The sequence below is a fragment of the Poecilia mexicana genome, unplaced genomic scaffold (genome assembly GCF_051168715.1).
Source record: "Poecilia mexicana isolate PSO_F unplaced genomic scaffold, ASM5116871v1 scaffold_9, whole genome shotgun sequence".
NCBI lineage: Eukaryota > Metazoa > Chordata > Actinopteri > Cyprinodontiformes > Poeciliidae > Poecilia > Poecilia mexicana.
In genome coordinates, this window is record NW_028263378.1 from 14,589,500 (window position 1) to 14,606,351 (window position 16,852).

Sequence of the window (16,852 nt, forward strand, 5' to 3'; positions counted from 1 at the left end):
TTCATGCAATCACAATCTTACACATTTAAATAACTTAGCCTGTCGCTCTGTCAATTTATTTCATGATTTGGCCTTGTACACCAAACTGAGTCGGTGCAAATTCTCCTTAAAGTGCAGGTTAATCAATCAGATGTTGGTTTCTGTTTTATGCGCCACAATGACACTTTAAATTATTTTATAATAGACCCAGTAACAGAAAATTTAATACAGGATATTAAAACTGAAGGAATTAAATTTTGAAAGATTTGGACATCAATGACGGTGTTAAGTGTCAATTGTCCAGAAAGGGTGCTGGCGCTTTCTAAAAAGTCTTTACTCAGCTTAATTAAATAATTAAATGTGGTCACAATTTCCATATTAATTACATTCTTTTTTGTTTGTTTTATGATGGTTATATGATGGTTATTAACCCCGTCAAAAACGGTTTAAGTAAATTGTCCCAAATTTTAAAAATGTTGCATGTTTTCAAAGTATTTAGATAAATTTCGTGTTCACTACGTGAGCCATAAGTGAACCATCAACAAATTAGGTAATTTACTAGATAGCTACAGTCATTCATCCCTTTATGGGATAATCGACACATTCATTCATTTTATTTATTTTTTTTTTTTATTTGATAACACAAGCTAATCACATAAATCACATACACCTGAAAATGAACAGTTCCACTAGGAACGCGTATGATGCGTTGAAGCATGTTTGGACCGAGGCGCACGCCGTATAGGTATGACGTCATCGCTGTTCGATTTTGGAATGTTTTGGCGGGGTTCGCCGGATTAAGTCGGATGAACTTTTGATTTAGTAAACATTAGTTTATCATCAAACAGTTAAGATATGGAGCGGTAAGTGTTACTTTTCTGAATTAAATCTAGCAGGAAAACTAAATTCAGGGAAAATGTATAATATGTCCTTCCTGCTTGGATGAGTCGCTTTTGTTAACCGACAACCGTTAAATTTAAAGTCAGCTGCTGCGATGTTTGCTGACCGACTTATGAGGTTTATATCCATTTTCAAACTTTGTTTCACTAAGTCGTATTGTGTATATTGAGTTTATGTTCCGTGAATTTGCGTTAGATTCATTTAAAAAAAATGGCATTATCTCTGATTAGCCCGACAAGCTATTTTATATTCAGATTGTGACAGCTAAGCTAGCAAAGCTAGGTTGATTATCAGCGTAATTGGTAGCTACAAATGTTGCCTTTTATGTAGCAGCTGTTTATTAGATATAAACGTATGCTTTATTTCTGATTGTATCAAGTGGAAGGAAAAGCCGAGCAGGCAGCCGACCATCAGACATGCCGATGAGAGTTCAAGACAGCAACAGGATGAGTATGGTGTACACAACACCTCAAAGGTTTGTTTAAAATTAACTTTTATCTCTCACATATTTGTATGTTATTACGCAGTGCATCTTTTTTTGGATTCAGAAATGTAATTTTTTTTTTTTATGGTTGTGTTTATTGCAACAAACCATACCCACTAGAATCAAGCACTATTCAAATGCCATTTACCCACAACACATTCTGCTAATAAATATCTTACAAAGGAGGGCATCAATTTCTTATTGTGGACGTTATTGTTATAACATATTGAGATGATTCTGTAAAACTAAATGAACAACTGCAAAAAGAAAAATGTATTCCAACATTTTAAGTGTAGAATGATGTTCCTCCATTTACTGTGTGTATTTGGATCTCATCGTAGTAAACTGCCTTCCTTTGGAAAGCTCAGCATGTCCAAACCACCATCTGGGACCTCTGAAAGAAGAACCAGCTTCTTTGGTCCCCGGTAAGGGAAAAATATTTCCAAAACCTTGAAAACAACAAAATGCTTCCAACTTATTCTTAGTGCTGCTAAACTATGGGATATTTTTTTTTCCTATTTCACTGCTTTTATTAATACTCTTGGACAAAAACATGGAGTTAACACTGGCTAAATTATTAATAGTTTTTAAAGTGCTTATTTCAGTCAACCATATATATATATATATATATATATATATATATATATATATATATATAGCTTTGTACAGAGTAGCATGGTAATTTTTAATTTTCATGGAATTGCACAGCAAGTTAGATTAAGTAAAGTAACCATGATTTATTCATTAATGCCAAGGAGATGTCTTCATTTTATAATTTCTGTGTACTGTAAAAAAAAATAGACAAAACGTTTTAGTGCTTAAAACACATCTTAAGAAGGGGAAGATCACAATGGAAATTTATTTATGTATTTGTATTGTGTATTGATCATTTATTCCAGGACTAGTGGTGCCAGCATGCCGCGCAACAGCACCATGGCTGGCTTTGGTGGAACTGAGAAGATTAAAGATTCCAGACCACTCCATGATAAATCCTTTGTTCAGCAATGCATCAGGCAGCTACACGAGGTAAGGCCCATATATTTTTCTATGAAAGGTCATCCATAATGATGTGAACTAGTAGTTTGTGTAATTTCTGTTTTAGCCATCAAGTTTTCAAGCTTAATTCACCACCCAAGCCATGACGTGGTGTGGGTGCTCGCTTTTTATTAGGATGTTTTCTGTGCAAAGATATTGATTAAATATTATGTATGTTTGTTGCATGTGTGGGGGGGAAAAAAAAGCCACTTCTTCGGGATTTTCCTTAATAATAAATATATTTTTTAAATGTATTATTTTAGTTCTTGACAGAACAGGGTTACCCAGGAACGTTGTCGGCCAAAACACTGCAGTCGCCCTCCACCAAGGAGTTTGTAAAGATGTTTGAGTTCATCTACCGCCAGCTTGATCCAACGTTCGAGATGCCAAACTCTAAAGTTGAAGAGGAGGTTCCAGCTCTGCTCAAAGCCTTAAGGTAAAAGTTCAGTCTCCATACTTTTAGTATTATGTGGACTGTACACAGTATTTGGCTTACATTATGATTTGAGAAAATATTTTAGTTTGTTTTGTTTTTTTTTTTTGGGGGGGGGGTTGCATTTAAAGGAGCAATTTAGAATAACTTAGAACAAATTTAATGGCAGATAATTGATATAGAAAATGTATTACAAAATAATTAACCATGCGTCAAGTCTGGATTTTTTAAAATTGTTTTATGCAAATATTCTTCTTTAGTTGATGGGAAAATTGCTGATTCTCTGCTCCTGTTCTTGTTTCTACAAAGATATCCGTTCGTTCTCTCCAAGTGCTCCATGTATTCGGTTGGAGCTCCACACACGTGGCCCCAGGCTCTGGGTGCTCTCATGTGGCTCATCGATAACGTCAAGGTGAGAAGACTGCAGAAACACTCGACTGTTTAGGGAGAACCCTGGGCCCCCTTAAAGATATATGTAATAAAAAAAGTACAAGTGTTCAAGGTTTCTAACCACTTGTGTTTCAGATCAACTGGAGTTTGAGTAAGCAGGAGCTTCTGTTGAGCGACTTCTGTGAGGACACTGCCAATATCGAGGAAGGAGCTGAATATAACAAGGTAATCCAGATGCCTTGACTTAAACAAAAAAAAAAAAAAAGCTTTAGTGAAAAACAATTTAAACTAATTTGCTTGAAGCACGTACAAAACCGTTTTCTCTGTATGTTGGATTCAGTTTTTTCACCAGAACCAATTCAATTGTCTTTGCTGTATCAAAGTCGATAACTTGATGCACAAATACATTTCGGTGTTGCAGCTTTTCCTTGACTACATGGCTGAAACCTACTCCAAGTTCATGCATGGTGAAGATGTTTTTGAGGAAGAGGATGAGGCGTTCCTCACCAAACTGAGTAAGTATAGCAGTTCCAGAGCTTCAAATTAGAGTACGATTCAAAAAACACGGTTTTAGTGAGGAAAAAAAATAAATAAATAAAATGAAGGCGCGCGTCTTCCCCCACAGAGCGACTTTACAACGTTGACGAGGCCCTGCTGGAATCGATGGAGGAGAAACACAGATTCCTCAGTAAGGAACTGGAGCGTCTAGAGAAAGAGAGTCAGACGGTAAGAAAAACTTGTTGCTCAAAAAAAGCATAGTAATGTGAAATTATACTTGATATTATTTATGTAAAGAAATGTACTGTTTTTGCGATTTAGAAAAATAAATAAATAAAAATTCTGCCTTCACTCTTCATTGTTGTTTGCTGGACTTTGCTGTGTTTTTGTCGGTTCCGGTCATTTTTGGTCCATCTTCCCTCCACAGGACCGTCTGATGACAAAGAGGATGGAGAAGGTGAAGCTGCAGGCGGACCTGAAAAAGCTGCAGAGTTATCGAAGCAAACTGGAGACGTTTACAGCCAGTCTGGAGAACAAATTTTCAGAACTGACAGACGAGCTGGAGAACACCGGTAGACACGAGCAGCTAACGGTTTTTCTCCTGAAAATGTCGACACTAGAGCACGACAGTGTTTCTGGATTTAATTTAATATAGTGTAATATAATGTCAGTCACTATTCAGTTCAATTCTTACTTGATTAGATTTTTTTTTTTTTTTATTAATAAAGATAATCAGGATAGATGGTGCCTGGATATATAGGTAGTTTATACAATACTTAAAAATAATCAGAGATGTTTTAGGAATCTTTGTTGTACCAGTTGTACTTGAATACATCACAAAAGTGCAACTGCTAAGAAATCCCCTCTGGTCAGAGGGGTCACACATTTCTGCAACATGTTTGCATTTGATTTAACTTTGATTCAAGTGATTAATTTAGTAGAAACCTCCATCAGAGCTGGAGTGACTTCGGGTTTGAGAAAACCCAGCATGCACATGAAAAGGAGTAGTAGCTCCTTTACTGACTTGATTTAGGAGGGAAATATGGAGGCTCCTGAGCCAGGAGTAAAAATCTCTTAAGATGGAAAAACAAACTTCTTGTGACATGAAATGCTCTTTCAGTTGCATTATCCAAGAGAAAGTCGGAGACAAACTCTAAAAAGACCAATAAAAATGGAGAGAAAACAACGTTTCCAGTCGCATAAAGAGACTCTGTCTGCCTTTGTGTTTATTGTTCTGTTTTGCAACGTTTCAGTCAGCCACTTGGAGACGCTGAAGCACGAGAGGAACGAGCTTCAGCACCTCTTGCAGAACCAAAAGTTTACTCCAGCTGATGTGGAGAGAATCAACAGGGAGAAGAGAGAACTTCAGCAGACCATCGCCAGTCTCACCAAGTCGCTTGAGGACGCCGAACAGCACAGGTGGAACGAGGAAATCGCGCTGGCGAAAGTGAAGGAGACGGTACGTGTATCTAACATTTACCTGCCGGGTTGCGTTGGATGGAAGACGCACATTCTTCCGACTTGAACTGAGGCCTTTCTTTGTATGTCATTTCCTTTAATACCAGCTGGACCTGAAGGTGGCCGAGTACCACAAGCTGGCCCGGAAGCTGAAACTGATCCCGATGTCTGCGGAAAACGCCTGCGGTCATGACTTTGAGATCAGGTCATTTGAATGTGGAACTGGCAGTGGAGTTCAGCAAAAAACACAGATCAAGGTGCCTTCAGCTAATAACACTACAGTTTCAGTTACTTTCTCTCTTTTACTGAAGTTAATAAAAAGTTTAATCAAATCGTCTTTTAATTCAGAATTATATCTCTAAAACTGAAACTTTTTTGTGTGTTTTTTGTTTTGTTTTTTTTTTTCGTGCCGTGTTGTAGATGCTTCTGAGGAAGCTGATCAGTGATGTGGAGGAAGAAAACAGCCGACTGTCAAACCTGAAACTCAGCCTGGAAGAGTCTTGCGAACAAGTAACAATAGATTTTTTTTTTTAATTTTTTGGTGCTGAAATGTTGCATGCACATCTTTTCGGGATTTTTACTAGTAGTATTTTTGTCTTTTAGGTCAACTCTAACATTGTGGACAAGTCCAACGATCTAAAGCAGATCAGAGAGCAGATCCGTAAGCTGGACGAACAGCTGGACACTGATATGCAGGTCAGCTTTTTTTTTTTTATATATATATATAAAAGAAACGCTTGTCCTGTATGTGCCTGACGATGAGGTATGCTCCTGTAGAAGTTGGCCCGAGAGGAGCAGGATTGGGCAGCAGAGGTGGAGTCTGCAGAGAACCACCTCAAGCTTCTCCAGAAGAAAGTTAACGACGGTTACGACGAGGCCGTCCAAGAGCTGAAGGGAGCGCAACAACAGTAGGCAACATCCGTTAACGCCTCTGCAACACGCACAGCATTTCAGTAGCATAAATCAATACCTGGAAGCTTCTCAATAATAATCGATTCATTTCCGTTTCCCTCATTAAGAAGAAAAAGCCAACTGAGGCCTATTTCTTCTAGCTGCCGTTTGTCCACTATGTTGGATGAAGACCTGTAATTACTGTTGGAGAACTGCAGTGGTTCCTATTTTTAAATCCTGCCCACTTTAGATGCATATGCACAACTTTACGTTATTGTAACAGCATTACATTTTTTAAAGGAATAGAGACCAATGAAGAAAAAAGTTGACTCTTGAAAAATTTTGAACTTTTACACAACATATACACAGGAACCCAGACTTTACGACTTCCTGGTGTTTTGTTGTCATGCATATTTCTATGTTTTGTCTTCATAAACTCTCATTGAATAAATCAGCTTGATTACTCAACACATTAGGTGAAGTCGTGTGCCTTATGTGACATCGTTGGACTGCTGTAATTTAATTCAAGTGTTACTTTTCGTGTTTTTAATGTCTGCTTAAAAGTCCGACTGAAGCAACAAACCAATAAAGATGCGTCGTCGTAGTTTTCTCTCTGAGCTTTTCTGCCTTCTCTCCTTAGATACCACCTGGTGCTGCAGGAGACGAATGAAGAGAGGAGAACCGTAGCCAATAACCTGGTTTCTGTGTTCGCAACAGCTGCAACCCACCTGGCCATAACTGAGGTAACGTTCCTACTATCGTTTCCTCAGAAATCAGTCTTCTCCTTTAGAAGAACCACTTGTTCTCCTTTAATTTCTTCATTATTACCATACAGTACTTCTATAAGTGTGATATTAAATTGTTAATAACTGATTTTGAGGAGAGGAGTGGAATATGTCTTTGGCATTTGATGGGTGGTTAGAATAAATTTATTTAATTTCAATTTTTGGGTCCATTATTTTTATTTCTTAGAATATGGTTCTTCTCAAGGAGCTGCGTTTCTGTTCTCACCAAATGTTTCCTGTGCTTTGACCTCCTGCAGAAGTGTCTGGAGGATCTGCACAGCAGAGTCCAGCGCCTCTGCTCTAAGGCCATAGAAGAAGACGAGGCAGAGGTTCAGAACCTGCGGGAGCTTTTAAAGAGCTTCCTGTCTGAGGCAAACTGTTTATAAAGACAGACAGGATTTAACTGTTTGTTAAAAAAAAAAAAAAAAAGTTCCTGCCCAACAAATGTTTGTCACAATGTTCACTTTGTGTTTTCCTTAAATGTTATGTATAACTTTAATGTTGTTTCAAGATTTTAGCTCCAGTTTTCATATGTCAGTTTAAAAATTTGAGTATTTGTATCCTATAATAAATGATTTTAAAAAAAGTATTGAAGTGCTTATTCTGTCTCCTTTTCTCAGCTTTCTATTGATTTTTGTTGGTTCACAGATGCATTTTAATGCATTAAACCACTAGATGGCAGCACAGATTTACAGACTGAAAAAACTTATGGTTCTCTGGTTGAAAGCTCAAACTCTGTTTTGTTCACTTTTATGAATACTTTGTCAATAAACTTTCAAAACAGCCAAGTTTTCTTTTCAAATGTAATTTTCTCTCAATTTCTTTGGGTCTTTTCAGACTTTGTTAATGTTCCATGAAGATGCGGCGGCGGTTTTGTAGTTGGAGCCAACATTTGCTCTGTCAGAACAAAAACTTCCACAGCGTTCCATCTCTGGACAGATATACACTCTGGAACATTGATGGCATTAACTAGTGACAGCAAAAAAACAAACAGGACGGCGGTGACGTGGCTGCATGTTTCTTCCAACTTAATAGAAATATGAGGCACAAAGAGGTTAAGGAGTCTGCAAAGAGGCCAAAAGCAGCATTAATTGTGCTGCAGGAGTTTCAGGTTGCACATGTTTTATCTGATAAGTCTTGTGTTTTGTCCATATCCCTGATTAAAGGAGTAAGGCTATAAAACAAGTCTGAAGAAAACTTCACTGTTTGACTACAATCTTCTCGAAGGATGTGGAGTAATGAACTGATGAAGCCAAACTGTAGGTTTTTAGGCCTCATTTCAAAACACTAACATTGGTAGAAGAAAAAAAACAGGACAGCACAAAGTGAAATAAGGTCTGTTGGTAATAGATCTTCTCAAAACACGATAAATCTGTAAATGTAGGAGGCTGACAGACTCCTACTGCAAACTGAATGTTGCAATTAAATGAAAAGGCCCTTTAACATCTAGTTTAAGGATGTGCCCACTTGTGCAATCTGGTTGCGTTTTTTTTTTTAAACTGCTTTATAAATGTTTCATTTTTTACACTTAAAAAATATAGCATTTTAACTCACTTCTATGAATGACTGTGGATTCTGCATATCTCATTGTGTTTATTTGGCATTAGACTGATTGACCTGCTGGTTGGTTTCAGATTCAAATAACCGACCAAGTAGAAAACTAATATTTGGTGCAGAACAATACACACACGTCTCAGTATTTCAAGTGGCGTCTGACTCTAAACCCTTCCCATCATGCCTGTGGGGTAACATATAGGCCTTTTTTTCCCCTCAGGGAAACCTCTGAAAAGTGTCGACACTGTAAGCGTGGGAGAAATGTTTTGGCAGATGTGATGGGAAGAGATGAAGTGACTGTGAGGGGCTCCATGGAGTTGGGGGTGGGAATGGAAATGTGATGGATAACTTCCACCACTAGCAGAAAACACCCTGGACCATGTGTGTGTTAGCTTTGGGTGGTGGACACGAGAGGAGCGTTCTCGCCCTGGGAGTTAAGAGATGAAAGTCGGTGCCATCTGTATCACAGCTACAGGACCTCATCCAGCCAAACAGAGCAGAGTGTGTTTATCTGATGACTGAAGGTGCAGGTGGCATAGGTAACCATCATTTCAAATGACAGCCCTGTATGGACGTATTTTTCATCACAAGTTACGGAAGTGCTTTGTAATGTTCTCATAACTCAATGTGTTCAATTTAACACAACTCTTGTGTTTTGAAAGGAGAGAAGAGGTCGGATGGAAAGCATGGATCTGAAAACATAAAGCAGAGATCAACCAAGACTCATTTCAGAAACCAAAATAATGCATCATGGACTAATCCTATCTAGAACAATCTGTTTTCCAGTATGGAAGGAGACAACAGAGAGGGAATGGGTGCTCTTTCTTTCTTTCTCTCTTTCTTTCTTTCTTTCTTTCTTTCTTTCTCACAGCTCTCTATCAAAACACCACTGTGAAACTGTAGGCCCACTCTCTGAATGGCTCTGGCATTTTGAATTCTGCTCCAGCCACTAATTGTCTCCAGATCCAGAAGACAAAACAACCTTTGCCTTAGCTGTGTGCCAAAACACACAGAGAAGTGGTGCAGCCACTGTAATGAGAGTCTGACTCAAAACTTAATGCTGTCTGTCGTCAGCATTGTAGTGTCTGAAGGGAATAAACATACAAAGATGAAACCAATTTGGCTCCTTATTTGTGTGCCAAATATGTTGTGTGTACAGCATCAGTTAAATGTCGGAGACAAGTTTGTGTTGCGGGATTCAAAGACATTTTTTATCGTCTCATAAACGGTAGAAGAAGTATTTGAAGTTATTTATTTTGTTTTCACCAAAAACCGACTTTTTAAGACAGGCGTATTTAAATCTATGGCTGATATTGTGTGTTTCTTAGTGGAAATTGTGTCCATTCAATTCATTCAGCTTAGTTCATCTCAGATTTAAAAAAAAAAGTTTTATTAATCAATTAGAGAAATAATATGCTATGTTTTTTGCTCTTGTGAGTGTGCAGAACTATGTCTATAGTATTTTTTACATGTTGTGTAAGAAATAAAATCACGTCGTTTCTTGTACAACAGCAAGGACAGATTATCTGCAGCTAGTAGATGACGCATTGAAGAATAATTTTAATTCATTTTAAACCTTCGTTGGGCTGTGACAGCAGCAGATAATCTGTTATTGGTCTCACTGCTCCATGACAGCTTCTTGTGTTTGTGAGGCCCGTGTATCCCTTTGATTGGCTTCATGTAATGTTTACCTTATTGCAGCGTCCAGTGCGATTTGACTGCCTGTTGACAGTTTGTTTAGTGTTGGGTCTCGGCGTGAAAGACCGTAATCAGGATATCTTTTGTTCTGCGATAGATTAAGTGAGTGACAGGTTTGAGATTTTTCCATTTCATCTTATTCATAAGAGGAACTGCTGTTTCTTTTTTGTTGGAAGAATTCAGAACAGCCCATAAATATTGGAAATAAAGAGTATTCTTGATGCGACACTCGGGTGCAGCTGAGCAACGAGAAGGAAAAGCAAGACGGCTGTTTTTGGTTGCGGTTTGCCGATATCAGCAGACTCCTTCAAACGTGAATGCTCGTTTGATGCTTGTCCAACAACGTTAACGTTTTATTCACTTTGTTTGTCTTGTGATTCTTTTCATACCCTTGTTTATGCTCTGTACCTTAAAAGTTAGTGAAGGGCAAATACATCACAGTCTTGTTTCCTGTCCAAATGATGTTAGTTTGAAGATGCACCACTCCACTGAGATACAGACTTTTTCTACCACACGGCGTAACTTGAGTGACTCGAAGGGCAAGTGAACGAGCCGTGTGCTGCTTATCCATGTTTGGTGAAACGTGTTCGCTCTGTGTGCCCAGGTTCACTCCGTAACTTTTAAAAAAACAGGTTCAGATTCTGGGTTGCTTTTTGTGTCAAAGTTAAATGATGTGTGTTAGTGACAGGTAGAGCAAGTGGGCAGGAGATATCAGATTTCTGCCAGTTTGTCTCACTCTGTTGGACGTGTACAGGGGTTATTATGGCACTACAAGAGGTCATGAGAAGGTCATTGTAGAGGATGGCAGGTCACAGAGAGGTACTGAAGGGGCTCCGAGTCAGAGGTTTGAACTAGTGGCTCCCTGTGATTCATTTTCTGCTCTGGTGGGATCCATTTCAGAGTTCATTCGCCTCAGAAGGGAAACAGATGTCTGTCATGAAATAACAGGCTTTTAAATGATTGAAAGGAATTTATGGAATCTAACACACAAGGCTTATATTTAACAACAAGTTTCTGACTGAAGTGTTTTGGGCTAATAATATAGCATGGTCATCAAATATACTGTTCCCTCATCAGTATTAACTTTATATGCCGGGAAGTGATAATCCAGACCTCTAAATGTTGTGTGTCTTCATAAATTGGAACACTCCAAGGAAGTTGTTTATGAAGCACAGCGTGAGCTTGTGTTTTTTTTAAGACCTCTCTGATACGAATTAATAAATGAATGCATAAACTCAGGGTTCAGACATTTAGTGTCTAATATTCTGTACAAATTAAATGTGTAGCTTAAAAGTTTGGATAAATATATTAATAGTGTGGCAAAAACATGAAGTGTTTGTTGAAGAAGCGAAAGGTTCCTCACTCAAACTCTGAGGCAGATACAGACAAACCCCCCACAAGTGTAATGTGGTTTTTCACAAATAAACATGGATGCCATTCACTGCTGTGAAGAATTTATTCCTCAGAAAAGTTGCGACGGGGATGTTAAAATGTGTGTCTGCAGAGCTGCAGGGGGAGATGAGGATGAGGATGGAAGGTAGATGAAGATGCAGGAGGGATAAAACGCAGAATGTGAAAAGGATGAATGGAGGTCGGCTGAGAAATATGACCGGTAGATCTGGTTTGCCTCCTGGGGCCTTAAAGCCCACACAACTCAGTAATGTGTTTAGAAAGAAGATTAGTGCAGTTCCACTCGGTACCTTAGCAGAAGTACTTCAGTTTACAAAAAAAGTTTACACAATGGGGAGAATGCAGACCGGGCTACTGAGAATGCACGCAGTGTGTATTTCCCCACATTCCTAACCTTGATAACCCCAGAATGACAGCAGCTGTGTGTGAGATGCAAGCATTATCTGTGTGACATAGCTTCTCTTACAGAAGAGGCAAATAATAAATAATGATCTGATTTTTATTCATTAACATTAGTATTTAAAGCTGCTGGGAAATTAACATTATATAAAATTTTCATTCAGTGGAGAAAGATGGTGTAAATCCAAGACGTGGTTCGAAACGGCTACACATAATGAAACAAGGAAGCAGATTTCTAACATTTCTGGCCTAATCATACACTGGAACATGGATTTAGTTTGCCTAAAGGTGCTGAAGGACAATATTTAACAACCCAAAGCTGCATATTGTTCTGTCATTACAACTCAAGAAAGTTATGCAATCCTGAGAAACTGTTTTAGAATCAATATGATTTCAGAAGATCTGTGGTACAGAGAGGGCTTCTGATTTTGTCTCGGTTTTCTGATAATGTTCATTTAGAATGACTAAGAGCTCTGAGAGGAACATGGAATGTCAAAGGTGAAAAATTTATTAAAACCTGGAAAGACTCAGATGGAGAAAAAAACAGCGATTAAAAAGTTTATTGACATGAATGGATAAAAGTTCTTTGGCGCTCGGACCCCGGCGGAGGACATTGTGCTGTGAAATGCGGTAGGCTTGGATAAGCATTTCAATGTTGATTAGGGATGTCTTTCCCCCCCAAGGTCAGTACACTGGTGGTGGAGGTCAGAGAAGGACGGAGGCCCGAGGAGCCAAGAGCACGGAGGTGGAGAAGGGGCGGAGGCGGGTTGAACACCTCTGGAGAGCAGATGGCGCCACGGATGGTCCTTATTCGATGATTGCCAAAGACGGGGCGCGGCCCGAAGCTGATAGGCTGGAGTCTGGATGACGTGGTGATTGGATGATGCAGGTGAGCCTGAAGAGTTTTCCAGTTTGAATTTACACCAAGGCTTCATCAGCATTTTTCTTTTGCATGACTGTTACTAGGTCAGATGTAGAGAGTTTTTGTCCCACATATTGAATGTCCCACATGTTTTTATGATGGCTATGCATAGAGTGTAACAAGAAAACACAAAAATATGCAGATAAAATGTTCTTATAGGCAATTTTAGAGGGAAACAGGTTTTTGTAAATACAGGCACAAAATCTTACAAGGAAAACCTTAACATTTTGATTTAAACTAAGATTAAAAATACACATTTAATTTATACAAAGGACAAACTGTAAAGAGGTTAAGAGGTCAAGCTGGAATAAGCTGTTCTGTCTTTCATGCATCTGTATATATAAATCTATATTAATGTGCTTGCTCGCTTAAATAAACACACACGCACACTGTGATGCAGCACAGGTGTGAAGCAGTAGTGCAGAGCTGGAAAGCATTTTCTCAAGTTTCACATGAATATTTTAACCGTCTCACACCTCTTCCACAACAACATACAGGTGATCCTTTTCGTTTACTGCAACAAAGTGGGTCAAAAAATATCACCCATATCCAGTACATTTGGAATTAATGATTAAATCACATTGGGGAAAAAAAAATAAATAAATCAAGCGGTCACACGTTGCTTTAATTATTGAAAAAAACCCAGATGCTCCTTTTCTTTTGATCCTTCTCGGTTGTATTTCACTGCTGTTACGATACTTTCAGTACAGCAAAATTTAAAATCCGTGCAAAATTCAAAACATTCTGTCAGAAAGGTTTTTTTTCTTTCTTTTTTTTTCGCTCAATGCACCAGATGCTAAAAGAAAATGCTGAGTATTCCCTGCTTTCTCTCACATAAACTGCCAAAATCTGTGCATATTCCATCTGAGTGGAATATGCACAGGGGCTTTACTGACAGGCGGAGGATCTGCAGCTGATGGTCCAGACTAGAGGTTTGGTGATGGTACCAGTTGATGATCAGCGCAACAGCCTCTCTTTAATCCCCCTGGCCTCTGCTTTCTGTTGCAGAGACGGCACTGCAGGGCATTTCTGTGGCAGTGAACTCTGTAAGGGGCCAATCCTTTGTTTGTAGGAACAAAATGCTTTCATAAAGTAAAAATTCTTGATTGTAAGAAGATGTAAGAACTTTGAGCTCTTTTGTTAAAACAAGAAAGAGATGAGATTGATTTTTGTCTTGTAATGTCATCATATGTCTTTTCTGGGCTACGTTTTGATGATTTTTCTTTTTTTTTCTTTACCCTTTGTGGTTTACACTGACATCATATAGCTTAAGAAATACTGCCAGACACTGTGCATCAGTGATGCCTCAGAAAGTCTCTTTGTAGACATCTTATGAACAAACATGTTGGAAACGTTCGGTTATCATGCTGGTCTCAACTCAACCAGTCCAGGCAAACTTGTTCATATGGACATCTTTTTTCCTCTTATGATGAAAGTCGACATAAAATGACTTCTCATTGCTAAAGAAAGTTTGGCACTTTTTCTGTTTTTCTTCTTTACAGTGCTGTGAAAATGTTATTGTCCCCTTTCACATTTCAGCTGTTTTTCTGTCTTTTACAAAGTGTTTGGGCTTTTATATGAAACATAAAACATAAGGAAGATTTTGACAGGTGATTTATTTGCTAAGGAGAAAAAAAATCTATTTAAACCAACATGGCACATGTGGAGAAGTGATGCTCCCTTGAAGCTGCTACGTAGTTGCATGACAGCGACTGCCTTCAGTCGCAATGGGACTGAAGGGACTTTCTCATCACTGTTGGAGGCATTTCTGTCCCACTCTTCTTTGCAGAATCATTTCATTCAGCCATTTCAGGTTTGGTTTAATAAAGTTCATATCACAGCATCCAAATTAGAATTAACTATGAACTTTCACCAGGTTATTCCATAATCTTGCATTTATTTGTTCTTTTTTTTTTTTTTTTAAGTTTAAGTGAACTAGGGCGTACCATCACAAACAAATGGCGGGGGCTTTGGGATTTTCTTCTACAGAGCAGATTTTTTTAGTCTCGTCAACACTATATTTTACCAAAACAAATTCCTTATTATTATAAAGGTTTGGTAAACTTGAAACTAGTCTTTGTGTAACTTTTGATCAGCAGTGGTTTTGGCCTTGGAATGCTCCAATGGATGTAATTTTTTTCCAGTCGCTTTCCTTTTGTGAGATTATATATATTGATCTCAAGTGAGGCTGTTAGGTGAAGGACCCACATAGAGAAGCAGTTTGTAAAGAAGGCAGAGTGCAGCACAGCACATTCTGACTTGGCAATTGCAACCAAACTTGACAAACATGAACTCGAAAAGACCAACCAAGACAGATGAGGAAGGTGACAGATGGTCAAAGAGTAAACAAGCCAAGAGACAAATGTATCAAGGGAGGTAACGAGTGCACGTGAGACAGGTGTGCTGATTAGTAATCATGATCAGGTGAGATAGGAAAGGAGAACAACACATCCGTCCATCCACTTTCTATACCTACTTATTCCTCGCAGGTGTTTCCTGTCTCCAGTAAATGAGGAAAAGGGAAAAAAATACGTCAAGAGTAACACAGACGAGCATGTACATACATATTCTGACCTGAGAGTAGATTAGATGAGCCATTCAACTAAACATGCATGTTTTATTTGGGTGGAGCGTGGCTGGATGTCGTAGTATCTCAGGAAAACAAAAAAACAAACAAAAAAAAAACAAAAAGCATCAACAGGAAAAGCATGCAAAGTACTTAAGGTTTGGATTCAAGCCCTGGACCCCTAAAGCATAAACAGTTTTCACAAAATAAGAAGTCAAACAGATTTTAGAAAAAATGCAAATTGGTTCAAAAACAAAACATACCGATAACAAACCTATACCTCCTACAGTGTGTCATTTTCAAAGAAGTTCACCAATGCGAAAGCTTCCCTCTAAACGATACCAAAAACACTGTAGTAGCCTCATTAAAACTCTTAATTTTTTATTACATTTTCTGGAGACGAATTAATCTGAGAAGGTACTTTTCAGAAAATGTACAGTTTCCTCATTGAGGAACTAAATGCTATAATAACCCATAAAACAGACAATATGAAACAAACGATTAGTTGATACTTTATTTTATTTTTTACTAGCTTGCAAATCTGAAAACAAATACAAAGGAGTTGAAAATGCACAAGAGACTTAGCTCTTTGTAGAATGTGTCAGCTAATACAGTTCTCTCAGTATTTAGCACCTGCCTAGAACATCATCCCTTCACTGTCAAACAGAGAAACTCTAGCCTTCATTACAAGCTCCTCTGTCGCCATGAACAAAGGAACAGAAGACTCATCTGAAACTGACACTACGTGTCGACTGGCTCTCATGGTTTCCTCTCTTGACTGTAGCAATAGGTGACAGTATTGTGATTTATCCTTTCAGTATTGGGCCCAGTAGCAGCTGACACTTGGAATTAAGTTTTACTGTATAGTTCTATATAGTTCTGCTGTGAACTCATTAGCTCATAGTTCTAGCAGAAAGCTATTTCTACCATTTGAACCCTTTGCATCAAAGATTTTAGAACAACAAATTATAAGCAAGTTACATTTAGACTGTGACAGTCTTGCTTCATTGTTGCTACCTCTGGAAATATAGTACTTCAGGTCTGCATTTCAAACTTATTTTATAGACCTGTTGATTATATTAAGTTTAATTTAATGATAAAATATTAATCCTAAATGGAAATGAGACGTTATAGGAATTATAATTATAAATAATCTGAAGAAACCTCTGGCTGAAATTATATGTTGGAAAGAAGATGATGCTAAGAAGGCAATATTATTATTACTACTTAATAATAATAATAATAATAATAATAATAATAATAATAAATATGATGCCATATTATGCTATTTTGTAGTCATGTGAAAGGAAAAATAAAGAAATTATATTCACGATTGATTTATAAGATGCCTTTCCATTAAGCCTCTACCATAACTGTGTTTCTAAGTTGTCTAGCTGATACTAACATCCTGATGTCTTAAACTTTCTCAGTTAAATCTTGGTTAAACTGA

General features: G+C 38.0%; 1 protein-coding gene across 2 annotated transcripts; it reads left to right on the plus strand.

The window, feature by feature from the left end:
- Positions 1 to 639: 639 nt before the first annotated feature.
- ndc80 (NDC80 kinetochore complex component) lies at positions 640 to 7,641 on the plus strand. 2 transcript variants are annotated; one of them, XM_014994270.2, is made up of 17 exons: positions 640 to 724; positions 1,259 to 1,354; positions 1,705 to 1,788; positions 2,263 to 2,389; positions 2,662 to 2,834; positions 3,141 to 3,243; positions 3,357 to 3,446; positions 3,643 to 3,736; positions 3,847 to 3,947; positions 4,147 to 4,291; positions 4,973 to 5,178; positions 5,285 to 5,434; positions 5,598 to 5,687; positions 5,781 to 5,873; positions 5,955 to 6,085; positions 6,709 to 6,811; positions 7,111 to 7,641. In XM_014994270.2, the coding sequence occupies exons 1-17, from the start codon at positions 696 to 698 to the stop codon at positions 7,237 to 7,239; spliced, it is 1,944 nt and encodes a 647-aa protein (XP_014849756.1). In that variant the 5' UTR covers positions 640 to 695; the 3' UTR covers positions 7,240 to 7,641. The 2 variants fall into 2 exon arrangements, with proteins under 2 accessions (XP_014849756.1, XP_014849757.1); XM_014994271.2 differs by lacking the exon at positions 640 to 724 and adding an exon at positions 731 to 842.
- Positions 7,642 to 16,852: the final 9,211 nt, after the last annotated feature.